Source organism: Scomber scombrus, chromosome 4, assembly GCF_963691925.1.
Source record: "Scomber scombrus chromosome 4, fScoSco1.1, whole genome shotgun sequence".
Taxonomy (NCBI): Eukaryota; Metazoa; Chordata; class Actinopteri; order Scombriformes; family Scombridae; genus Scomber; species Scomber scombrus.
The window spans coordinates 32,325,974-32,339,383 of record NC_084973.1 but is presented as its reverse complement, the minus strand read 5'-3'; the positions used below and the strand labels follow the sequence as shown (position 1 = coordinate 32,339,383).

Below are 13,410 nucleotides of genomic sequence, written 5' to 3'. Positions count from 1 at the left end.
AGATAATTAGATAACAAAACAGAACAGTCCAACCCGACCCGACTACCACAAGACAAACTAACTGAAGACTAACAAGAGGAACTAATGTGGAGGAGGAGTTACTGAAGTTTGGGTTTGGTTTATTGTCACGATGAAACCTCTACATGAGTCTCAATCTGCCACGAGGACAATAAAGCTCAATATGAAGTATATGAACTTTTAACTAGGGATGTCCAATATTATCGGCCCTCTGATATTATCGGCCGATATTCACTTAAAAATGTAATATCGGGAAATATCGGTATCAGTTTTTTATAACCAATGTTTGTTCTGTAGGCTTCAGCATTACCGAGCCTGCATGAACGCAGCATGGGACGTTTACCAGCGCTTGATGACGTATAACAAAAATAACACGCTAGACTCGTGGGTCGCTAACCGTGGCTAACAAGTTCATAGCGTCCACCGCCATGTACACAAACACACAAACAGAAGGTTTACCTACTCGTTTTCATTTTCTCTGTTATGCTTTCGGCGAGTCGCCTCTGTGACGTCACCGTCAGAGTCCGGTGGGTCCTATCTGGGTCCTATCTGGGTCCTATCTGGATCCTATCTGGATCCTATCTGGGTCCTATCCTGTCCTATCTGGGTCCTATCTGGATCCTATCTGGGTCCTATCCTGTCCTATCTGGGTCCTATCTGGGACCTATCTGGGTCCTATCTGGATCCTATCTGGATCCTATCTGGGTTCTATCTGGGTCCTATCTGGGTCCTATCTGGATCCTATCTGGATCCTATCTGGGTTCTATCTGGGTCCTATCTGGATCCTATCTGGGTCCTATCCTGTCCTATCTGGGTCCTATCTGGGACCTATCTGGGTCCTATCTGGGACCTATCTGGGTCCTATCTGGATCCTATCTGGATCCTATCTGGGTCCTACTCTGCAGAGTCCGGTGGGTCCTATCTGGGTCCTACTCTGCAGAGTCCGGTGGGTCCTATCTGGGTCCTATCTGGGTCCTATCTGCGTCCTACTCTGCTGGAGACACAACAGCTGAGAGGACCGAGTGAGAGGACGTTCCTATAAAAGGTCCCGCCTCCAGAAACGGGGCTTATGTCTGTGGTTTGGAACTATTTCCGAGTGTTCCCTACGGATAGTAAATGTGTAATTTGCAATTACTGCAAAGCAGCATAATAAATATGGCAGAGGCCATATTGGCACTTTTTCCCATAACTTAAATTGAAGTTGTTGTCTTATTTTGCACAGACAGTGTTTACATTTGGAAAGCCATGTTGCATTTATGTTTGCATCCAGTGGAGCATCACAATAAAATTAGGCATAATGTGTTAATTCCACAATAGGAGATATGTTGTGTTGTTACAGTTTTGGTGTAAAAATCCTGGAAAATATCGGTATCGGAAATTAAGAGTTGGGGAATATCGGATATCGGCAGAAAATTCAAAATATTGAGCATCCCTACTTTTAACAACAAACTAAACAAGTCTAACTGTGAACTAAATCATAACCGACCAAAAACAAAAGAAAACAAATGACAATAAATAAACATAAACAGGAGAAAATATGAGAACATTTTGTCGGTGCCTATGTAGGTTGTGTGTCTGTCTGTGTTAATCCTGTGTGTGTGTGTGTGTGTGTGTGTGTGTGTGTGTGTGTGTGTTGCAGACAGGCAGCAGAGAAGATAGTTCTACAGAAACAGATGCAGAGCCTGATGGACCCGAAAGCAGAGGGGACACCTTCCAGATCACCCAGGTATACAACACACACACACACACACACACACACACACACACACACACACACACACACACACACACACACACACACACACACACACACACACACACAAACAGGCTGTGCTATTAAATTCAACTAAAATGTGTTTTGTTAGTTAGTAGTTTAGTTTAGTTTAGTAGTAGTTGTAGTGTTGGTAGCAGCAGAGCTACTGTTAACCTTCGTGTCGTCCTCCTGGGTCAGATTGACCCCGTCTGTTTTGACTGTTCCTTCTTTCCTCCCTCCTTCTCTCTTTCTTTCCTTCCTCTCTCTTTCCCCCCTCCCTTCCTCCCTTCCTCTTTTCCTTTCTCCCTCACACCCTCCCTTCTTTCCTCCCTCCCTCATACCTTCCTTCCTCCCTCCTTTCCTTCTGTCTTCCTTCCTCCCTTCCTTCCTCCCTCCTTTCCTCCCTCCTTCCTTCCTCCCTCCTTTCCTTCCGTCTTTCTTCCTCCCTTCACCCATTCCTCCTTTCTTTCCTTCTTCCTCCCTTCCTTCCTTCCTCCCTCCTTACTCCTTTCCTTCTTCCTCCCTTCCCCCTTTCTTTCCTTCTTCCTCCCTTCTTCCTTGACTCGAGGACAACAGGAGGGTTAATGCTAATCAGTAATGGTAAGGTATTAGAAGTAGCAACATTGTAGGTTTTTATATAAGTAGCTTAGTGTTGGCAATAAATGTAATATAATACAATAACAACACGGATAATGTGTCTCTCTGGACTACAGTTCCCATCAGCCCTCAGTGGACGCGTGGCCTGAGATGATGCTGACAGCGGAGGGGATTCCTGGAGACGGTCACTGGTTGGTCCGTCAGGGAGGAGTTGGCCCGGACACTGTGCTGCGGCAGCTGCTGGGGAAGGACGCGCCGGAGATGCTGTGTCCCAGAGAGAGGCTGCCTCTGGCGGGCGGCCTGAGCAGAGACCCGGGCCCCGCGGCCCCCGGCCCCCGCAGGACCGGGCTGGTGGAGCGGAGAGAGCTCAAACTGGCCAGACTCAAACAGATCATGCAGCGCTCTCTGAGTGAATCCGATTCAGACGGTTATCCGCCGGAGGAAGGTAAAAGTCAAGCAGCCCCGCCCACTAACACGCTGCGACCTGATAGGCCGTCTCACCTGCCAATCACAGAGGAGGAGCCAGCGTCCAATCACCTCCCGCTGGTGATGAAGAAGAACCTGCCCCCCACCTCTTCCTCGGCAGCAGAGAAGAAGCAGGCGTTTTCTGCCAGCGGGTCAAAGTCGGTGGACGGCGGCGGTTACAACCCGTCCCCGACCTCCAGTGACCCCGACGCCGCCGACGGCAAAACGCCCGACGCCTCCGGCGACGCCCACGACGCCGCCAACGGCCAGAAAGTCGCCACCAGCCCGAAGAGCGCCCTGAAGTCTCCCTCCTCTCGCAGGAAGACGTCTCAGAACCTGAAGCTGAGGGTCACGTTTGACGAGCAGGTCCACAAGAGCTCCGGTCAGGAGGCGGAGCCGACGACCAAGGTGCATCATGGGAAGGAGAGGACTCCAACGGGAAGCTCTGAAAGCAAGCGTCCGTTCGGGGCGTTCCGCTCTATCATGGAGACGCTGAGCGGGAACACGAACCACAGCAACAACAACAGCAACAGCAGCAACAGCCAATCGGGCGCCGCGGTGAAATCGTCCAACTGTCAGAACTCACCTGGCAAGAAGTCGGAGAGTAAAAGCAGCACTGGGGGAGCCAAGGGGAAAAATAAGAGCAGTAACGTTTAACAGGCAGCGAGAACGCCACGAGATCGCCCAATCAGGAGCAAACAGCGAGAGGCAGCACACACTCCATGAGTAGGGCTGGGTGTCATTTAAAACTACAATACCAGTTAAATCCAAGCACCAAGACCCAAAACAATAAATCTATTATCAAAAAAGTCGTCGATTACATTTGTCGATCAACTAATTGATTAATTGACTTCTTGTTGCTGCTATAAATCCAGTGGATCCGATCTATTAGCTTATCTGCTTTGTGGGTTTGATGTTATGATACCAGAACCAATCCAAGAACCCTTAACCCTCCTGTTGTCCTCCTGGGTCATCTCTTTTGACTGTTCCTTCCTTCCTTCCTTCCTTCCTTCCTTCCTTCCTTCCTTCCTTCCTTCCTTCTTTCCTTCTGTCCTCCCTCCTTACTCCTTTCTTTCATTCCTTCCTTCCTTTCCTTCCTCCCTCCATCCTTACTCCTTTCCTTCCTTCCTTCCTCCCTCCATTCTTACTCCTTTCTTTCCTCCCTTCCTTCCTCGACTCGAGGACAACAGGAGGGTTAAAGTGACACTGATACCAGCTGAGTGCTCCATTAGATTCCCATTAACACATTTAGGTCTCTGTATCCATAGTAACAGGCGTGTAGTGTAGACACACTTTAGAGCGTTTAGGAGGCATCTTGGCTGCTGAACTGCTAAGCACGCTAACTCAAATTCACCACGACTTCACCACCACAGACGGGTCGTAGCTGTTGTGGCAGTGGACCAATCACATGATGCATTAAACCCAAGAACGCTTGCTGTTGATTGGCTGTGAACAAGTTCATACAAATAGTCATATTTTCTAGTTGTGGGTGCAAAAAGGATCGATTACAGGTATCGATTGATGTGAGATTCGGTCAATACCTTAAAGATATCGATTACTGATACCCAGCCCTAATGATGAGTGATATCTAAAACTAGCTGGAATCAACAGGAAGTAGTGTTTTGCATCAATAATCTCGTCTTCTATCTTCTTCGTCTGTTTGACTCTCGATCATTTTCGACGGAAGCAGAAAAACGTCTCGGCTGGTTTTTTGTCTTTTTCGTCGTCTCGTTTATTAAACACACAGAATCACTTCGAGATGAACGAGAAGCTCGAGTAGTGAAAGGAGATTTTTGGGGTTTTTAACGACTAAATGAAAAAAATGAAGGACGTTTTATTTTGTGTTGTAATCAGCGTCGCACTTCCTGTCTTGATTAAGTTCGTCTTCTAAAACGAACCGAAAACAATCACTTTTTTTTTTTTTTTAACAGAAGATTTACAGTTTCTGTTCCTCTGTTACTGTACTCTGTCTTCTCTTCACACTAAAGATGAAAAAATATTTATGTTTATGCACAATTATATGATTTGAAATGTTTTAAAATGTGGTTATAATCACGCACGTGGTCGACGTGCACCAGCACAACAAATCTCTTTAAAACCACTGTATATATAAAGTAGTATTTAATTTGTTTTCATTATATTCCACACTTTATTTTTATTTCCATTGTTATTATCTATGCAGTATTTTTTTTTGGCATGAAGTTAGTTAGTTGTGTGTCGTGTTTCAGACGGGGAGGTTTGAGGATGATGCACCTTCTACAGTGGCCGACAGACGGGCCGATGAACTATGAACTTTAAGAGAAAAGGAGGAAGAAGAAGAAGAAGAAGAAACGTGTCGATCCGTCCCAGAGATTAAAAAAACATAAACATCAAAGCTGGAAACGAGAAGTCGAAGGCTGTAAACTGACAGACGTCTGTATCAGGCACAGACCAGGTGCAGACCACAATTCAAATCTAAATGGTTGAAATGCTTTTTACACCTCTTTTAGAAATACATTTATGACCTATTTAATGTGTTTAGAAGAAAATGTCTGAATTCACTTTACACTGTCTTTAAACATGTACATTTTAATCCCAGCTAGTTCATCCTGAGTGTGGCGCTACAGGAAAGATCATGACTTCAACAAAAAATCTAATATATGTTTAATTTTATTCATCTTTAAAGGAGCTCCAGAAGATCTTTGGGAAATTTGATGTCTTAATGAGACTCAGAGAAGAAGATATTTTATGTCTCTTTGACATTTTTTATTTTATTATAGCAACACAATTAACAAGAAGACAGACTGAGAATCAAAGCTGACAAGTTAGACTAAAATATATATAGACAGTAATGTGCTAAAAACACAGAATCTAGGTTTAAGAGTTTTATTAATTTCCTTCCTCCCTCCCTCCCTCCTTTCCGTCCTTCTTCCTTCCTCCCTTCCTCTGTCCTTCCTTCCTCCCTTCCTTCTTTCCTTTCCTTTCCTCCCTCCCTTCCTTCCCTCCTTCCTTCCTTCCTCCCTTCCTTCCTTAACTCGACGACAACCGGGGGTGTTAAAAAGGTTAAACAGAAATTAAAGGAAACAATTAGACTGATTACTGAGAGATTTATGGTCACAATTTAAATTCAGTTCAGTGAGATTATCTGGAAGCAGTCATCCTTTAAACCTCGTTACTAACAACTCATCCTCCTCCTGCTGCATGTTTTACTGTTATAATGTGTCTGTGGAGAGGAAACACTGACAGGTTACAGCCTCGACTCTCTGGTTTGTAGTTTTTTTTGGGGTGAAACTGGATCACGACTGACGTTTTCTTCATGTTTATGTTCAATGCAACATTTCTAATCTGAAGTTTTTCTGTTCACATACAGTCGGGGATCAGTGAGATTCTGCTGTGTGATTTACTGACTGTGACTCTCTGCAGTTCATCTCTTTAGGTTAACACACACACACACACACAAACACTGTTGTCTTGCTTGGAGATGGTTGATGTGTTTGAGGAGGATAGTCTGATATTTTTAGTGACTTCTTCAGAGTCAGATGAGAAGATCAGTTTTATCGCCATGCGTTCAGCACATAGACTGTATATAAGAAAGGGACGTAACATTCGTGACCAATTGGTTTGTGGACTGCTGCTCGGAGGCCAATAGTATCGGATCTGAGCAGCGTCATCATGAAAATTTCCGGTGCATGCTGGGAAAAGTAAAAACAGGGATTCTACTTATATGGGCATCAGGAGGAGCATGAGGCGCCCTCCTGAACCTGTGAACCAATCAACCTGTCAATCACCACGTAGCCACGCCCTAATGCATACCCTGCTTTATCGTCACATATAAAATCAGGGAGGCCAAAATGTCCCAAATGAACATCATACTGCATTGAAGAAGGCTTTAAACTAGCGATTGAGACCATAAACACATTTTGAAAACGTTTACTGAGGTTAGAAATCAAGTGAGAAGTTGGTGAATTCTCCATTGACTTGTATAGAGACGGAAGTCCTTTTGACACCAAAACGGTCGCCCCCTGGTGGCCTTTTGATAGAATGCAGTTTTAAGTTACTTCCGCGTTGGCATCATTTCAGAGGACCGGAACTCCCCGCCTGGTTCAGTACAGAAATACACACAATGACCCAAACTATGTGGATGCCTGAACCCTTTAACCATTTGTTCATGGAGCTGGGTAATAATCTATATGAGTCCTATATGAATGTTTCAGTATATAAATATATTCAGTATTTCATGGGAGAGAAGAGGTCCAAATCAGGAATCCAAGTCAAATCATCCCCAGACCAATAGTGCACTGAAGTATACAGGGTAAGGGTTAGGGTTAGGTGTGAAACTGATATCAATCTTCTCATCTTTGCACCCGAAATGACTCGATTCATAACACCATCCATCTCAGAATTGTAACTTTCTTTATTCACATGCTGTAAAAATCATCATAAATGTGTTTCTCTGCTGTCAGCGTCGGTAAATCCAAGTTTTAAAAAAAAGAAAGACACTTCTTATAACTTGAAATCTTAGTTTATAATCGTCAACTTTCTGACTTTCCTCTTTATGAATGAATAGAGTTCTCCATCTTTACTTCAGCTGGTACAAACTCAAACTCAGAGGATAAATTTCAGCCTTTATGATCATTTTTTAGGACTTTTTCCACTTTCGGATTTTGTCGTCTACGTCGCCTCAAAGTATTTCAGTTGTGTCGTTGCCAAACCGGTTGTTGTTCTGTTGTGCGTTGGGTCGATGAGATTGTCTTTGAAATGCAGTTTTTGTTTTGTTTTAACGGTAACCAATGGTAACCACTCCTTCAGGACGAGAGAGGAGACCAACTGAATCGTACCTGTTTGTATTTTTTAATGAACTCTTCAGATGGACAGTGTTACTTTTGTCATGTTTTTGTACTCTCAATGCAACAAAAAAAAAAAAGAAAAGAAAAGAAAAAAGATGCAATATCAGTGAATGTTGGAACAGATGTGAGTTTTTAGTTTGTTCGTTGTTTTTTTTTAAACTAACCAGCGTGTACAGAGATGGACGGCTGCTCTTCTGCACTTCTGTTATTTAAACTGATGTGAAGGCTGAAGACAAAACTGAAATAAACTGTTATAATAAATGTTATTTGTGGAGTTTTTCATGTGATAGATAGATAGATAGATAGATAGATAGATAGATAGATAGATAGATAGATAGATAGATAGATAGATAGATAGATAGATAGATAGATAGATAGATAGAAATATAGAAAGATAGATGGATGGATAGATAGGTAGGTAGATAGATAGATAGCTGGGTGGGTGGGTGGATGGCTGGATAGATAGATGGATGGATGGATAGATGGTTTACAGCACACGTAACATCACATAGAAACATACAGTATCTCTAACTAAAAAACTTATTACTAAAAAGACCAAAAAGTTGTACTAATAAAACAAATATATGTAATAAATAATAGTAAAATAAAATGTGATCTGTAGTAGGGCTGGGCGATATGGACAAAATCAAATATCACGATATTTTAGACCAAATACCTCGATATCGATATTGCAATAATATTGTGTTTTTGATAAATAATCATCAGTAATGTGGATATAATGACAAAGTGGGTAAAAAGTAAATAACAGAACAACTAGAACAGTCTGGTAAGTTCAAAAAATATATTTTACAGTAATGCAGCTTTAAAACCAAGAAAAGACGACTCTGATGACATATCGCGATATTACGATATCTAGTCTCATATCACGATATTGATATAAATTCAATATATTGCCCAGCCCTACTCTGTAGCATTTGAAAAACATCTAAAAGATATAAAAACACCTTTAAAAAACTGTATAAACAGCTGATTACTGTATATCTGTATATCATAGATTTTTCTTCACTTGGAATAATTTTGGTACAATGTGGCTGCGACTAACAATCATTATTATTATGTGGAAATTAACCCTTTGTAGGTCACACCAAGAAAGTGCTATTTAAAAAATAATTCAACCATAGAACAACCTGTATCTATAGCAACCATAGAACAACCTGTATCTATAGCAACCATAGAACAACCTGTATCTATAGCAAACATAAAACAACCTGTATCTATAGCAACCATAGAACAACCTGTATCTATAGCAACCTTAACACAATCTGATGGTCTGTCTGTGCATTTCATACCTCATACAAGTGCTAAAGATTGCCCCAAAAAAGTTAAATGAGTTCAATAGATGTTGTTTTTGAGCAGATATCATGACACAAAGTGAGCAAACCTACAAAGGGTTAAAAATAACATTACTGTTTAGTCGGACAAAAAAAAGACATTTGAAGATGTCAGTTGGAGCTCTACGATACAGTTGTCTGATCTCGTACAGACCGAACAATTAATCGTATAATTGAGAAATTAATTCGTAGTAACAATATTAAAAAATGTTAAAAATCAATCAATCATCCAATCAATCACATATCTGATACTTGATTGATTCCAAAGTTCAAAACCAACTTTTCACACTTCTTAAATAACAAATGAAGCCTTCCTTTCTTTCACTCTTTCTCTCAGACCTCCTCTGACTCTCTCAGAGACCCTCCGCAGGTCCCTGGACCCCACTTTTCACCACCGCCGCCGCTGATCGAGATGGATGCGCTGTGTGAACCGAGCTCTCTGGTGTAATTTAATGGACGATACATAACGGAGTAGTGTATTTATTTCTGTGTGCTTGAGCCGCATCAAAAACAGTCACTTAACGGGAGGAGCAGGATTTATGGTGTTTGGGTAGCAAATTGGGCTTTGATGGCTCCAGCGCAGGGTTAGGCCTCTTCCCCACGGAGACTAATGGGGTTTGCTCTAATAGCGTCCCTCAATCATCTCCCCCAATATATGAAACACGAGCTCACCGGCTGACAATTAGCAAAACAGCTCAGAGAGATGTGAGGATTTATCAGTCTCCCAAACGCTCCTCTAACGTTCATGTAGGAAAAAAACAAGAGCGATTTGTTTTCTTCTTTTTTTTTCTTCCTCCTTCTGCTTTTCTTTGAGGGTGGTGGGTTTAGGGGGGGGGGGGGGGAGTTAAACTGATAAATTAGACCTCATTTATTGGACACCAGTTTGAGTCGATACCCAGGGGCCTCGGCTCTGCGGCGCGGTCGAGGCTCCAGAGCCGCTAATTGGTTTGTGTGGACGGGGAGGGGGGGGGGGGCGTTTGTTTGTTGTGGCGTGGGAGGGGTGGTGTTTTAAAGGGGGCGGGCGGGGCATTTGGCCGGGGCGATGCTCGTACACACACACACACACACACACACAAACAGAAGTGGTTGTCTGGCGGCGGACGTGTGCGGCACACGCCACGAAAACGGACGAGACGAGCGCTTGATTTGACAGCCGGAGCGGAGGGGTGGAGGCGGGGTGGGGAGGGGGGGTGGGTTTGGGGGGGGAGGAGTCATGTAGGCCTATAGATTTTTGTGTCTGTTGTTTTTGGCTTATTTGTGTGCTTCTTTTACTCAGTCAATCAAATTAATTGACACCACTGGGCTGCGGCCGGGGGCCCCCCGCGGCATGCTGGGATGACAGGCCTTTAATGCCAAAGAGAGGAGAGGAGGTTCTTCTGCCTGTGAAGGATGAGGGAAGGGGGGAGGGGGGGGTGACAAATCTCAGCCCCGTCAACAGCATTAATTGATGTAACGACAGCGATGATGGATACTAATAAATACAACCTTTAAGAAAAAAAAGGTAATTAGACGGCGTCCTGTGCAAAGCGCCACACTGGCTGATAAACACCATTCATCTTCCGGCTCGAGGCCTTCAGACGGACACGACGAGGCGTCACCGACATGCAGATTAAAAGTCCGCATTTGCATTTTCGGCCAAAACAAGAAAACAAAGCAAGAAGAAAAAGTCGTTCAGAAACTGGCCTTTAAAAAGCTGAGCTGCAGGTGTAAAAACTGCTATAAAGTCCTGTGTAGAAGGAAGGAAGGAAGGGAAGGAATGAAGGAAGGAACGAACGAAGTAAGGGAGGGAGGACAGATGGAGGGAAGGAAGGAAGAAAGGAAAAGAAGTGAGGAAGGAAGGAAGGAAGGAACGAACGAACGAATGACAAACGAACAAACAAAACAAACAAAGAAGGAAGGGAGGAGGACAGATGGCAGTAAGGAAGGAAAGAAGGGAGAAAGGAAGGAAGGACAGATGGCAGTAAGGAAGGAAAGAAGGAAGAAAGGAAGGACGGGAGGAAGGAAGGAATGAACAAACGAAGAAAAGAAGGAAGGAAGGGGAGGAAGGAAGGACGGGAGGAAGGAAGGAAGGAGGAAGGATGGAAGGAAGGACGGACGGGAGGAAGGAAGGACGGACGGGAGGAAGGAAGGATTGAAGGACAGAAGGAAGGAAGGAAGGAAGGAGGGAAGAAAGGAAGGAATGAAGGAAGGAAGGAAGGATGGGATGGAAGGAAGGATAGAAGGAAGGAAGGAAGGAAGGAGGGAAGAAAGGAAGGAAGGACGGAAGGAAGGAAGGAAGGAAGGAAGGAATGAGGGAATGAACAAACGAAGAAATGAAGGAAGCAAGGAAGGAAGGACAGAAGGAAGGAAGGAAGGTCAGAAGGAAGGAAGGGAGGAAGGAAGGAAGGAAGGAAGGACAGAAGGAAGGAAGGAAGGAAGGAAGGAAGGAAGGAATGAGGGAACGAACAAACGAAGAAAAGAATGGAAGGAAGGGAGGAAGGGACGGAAGGACAGAAGGAAGGAAGGAAGGAAGGACAGAAGGAAGGAAGGAAGGAAGAGGAAGGGAAGGAAGGAAGGAAGGAAGGAAGAAATGAGGGGAACGAACAAACGAAGAAAAGAAGGAAGGAAGGGAGGAAGGACGGAAGGACAGAAGGAAGGAAGGAAGGGAAGGAAGGACAGAAGGAGGAAGGGAGGAAGGGAAGGAAGGAAGGAAGGAAGGAGGGAGGAAGGAAGGAAGGAAGTCTTGATGAAGTCATTGAAATAGTTACATTACTTATTACACTTAAATAAAGTAACTAGTAATCTGTAATCTATTACATTTCTACAGGATCCCTTCACAACTCAGCTTCAGAACAATAAGTGAATGAACTTCAGACTGATTGAACATTGGCATCGTCTACAAGAGGAACAATTTAAACAGATAAATTAAGAACTATATATGTTGTTCTCTCTCTGTGGTTCCTCTCAGGCTCTGCAGGAGGAAGCAGAGGTGGCTGATGGGAAATGTAGTTTTAATGTGGATGTTGGATAATCATACTCTAAGAAGTTTATTGATACTTTTCATTGTATTGTTTGCAGATTAGATGTTTTTGTTTCAGTCTTTTTGCTTTTGGTCTGTAGGTGTGGTTTAGGTGGGGGAGGGTGGACGGGGGGGGGTTGGTGTGTTTTGGGGCTCGTTAACCCAAATTGGCGGCAGCTGCTCTTAAATGGATGATGGAGTTGGCGTTGGCACTGGTTAAGGGTTTTTTTGGGGAAGACATCACATGGAGAAGCAGATGTCTGAACATGAGAAGAAAGAGAATGAAAACCTTCCAAACACCACTACTAGCCTATTTATATATTCACATAAATAAACTGAACAATACTACATCCTGGCTGCAGAAAAACCAACAAAACCAATGATCTGACGTCGATGGAGACTGTTGGGTCCTCGAGGTGCACGGACAGCTGAACTGGGTGAATCCTAAAACCCAGAAATCCCTCAGGGAAGTGACTCAACAACCAGCAACCTGCAGTATTCGTTAGATGTTCAACTACCTTTAACCCCCCTGTTGTCCTCGAGTCAAGGAAGGAAGGGAGGAAGAAGGAAGGAAGGAAGGGAGGAAGAAGGAAGGAAGGGAGGGAGGAAGGATGGAAGGGAGGGAGGAAGAAGGAGGGAAGGAAGGAAGGAAAGGAGGGGAGGAAGGAAGGGAGGAAAGGAAAGCAGGAAGGGAGTAGGAAAGAAGGAAGGGAGGAGAAAGGGAGGAAGAAGGAAGGAAAGGAGGATGCACATATACTGGCTATTTTTGTATATATATGACCTTTTTAATTTTGTCTGCTTTTTAAACACTGTATTTAAATGCTGCTTGTAATGTGTTTTATGATGTTCATGATGAAGGCCCGCAATGGAAATGCATGGGTCTCCTATGGATGGATGGATGGATGGATGGATGGATGGATGGATGGATGGATGGATGGATGGATGGATGGATGGAATGGATGGATGATGGATGGATGGATGGATAGATGGATGGATAGATAGATAGATAGATAGATAGATAGATAGATAGATAGATAGATAGATAGATAGATAGATAGATAGATAGATAGATAGATAGATAGATTACTGTATTTATCCCAATGGAAGTTAAGGCATATTCTACACTATACTTTGACTTTCTGCAGTCTTTTTCCTTCTCCATGCAGAAACCCTCCTCCCTATAATAGCAATAAGTATAACAACAATAATAATAATAATGTTCAAACTGAACTTAAAGTGAAGCTTCAGCCAAACAGAGAATGAGTCAACCTCATAATGAACACATGTTGTTAGTGTTTTGGCTAATAAAGCAGCCCTGCCTCATAAAGAGTACTTTTATATATATATATGTGACTAATTCTTTTCTTGTTGTTTGATTATAATCACTAAAAAATGTGTGTT

General features: G+C 43.3%; 2 protein-coding genes across 2 annotated transcripts in view; both read left to right on the top strand.

The window, feature by feature from the left end:
- The window catches only part of sncaip (synuclein, alpha interacting protein), a 29,418-nt gene extending 25,928 nt beyond the window's left edge, over positions 1 to 3,490 (top strand). Inside the window, exons 11-12 of the mRNA XM_062416823.1 lie at positions 1,658 to 1,744; positions 2,485 to 3,490. Of these exons, the coding sequence (XP_062272807.1) occupies positions 1,658 to 1,744; positions 2,485 to 3,490 (1,093 nt within the window). The remainder of the gene's footprint in view (positions 1 to 1,657; positions 1,745 to 2,484) is intronic.
- Positions 3,491 to 12,861: 9,371 nt separating this feature from the next.
- LOC133979435 (synphilin-1-like) overlaps positions 12,862 to 13,410 on the top strand; it is a 6,045-nt gene continuing 5,496 nt past the window's right edge. Inside the window, exon 1 of the mRNA XM_062417945.1 lies at positions 12,862 to 12,888. Within this exon, the coding sequence (XP_062273929.1) occupies positions 12,862 to 12,888 (27 nt within the window). The remainder of the gene's footprint in view (positions 12,889 to 13,410) is intronic.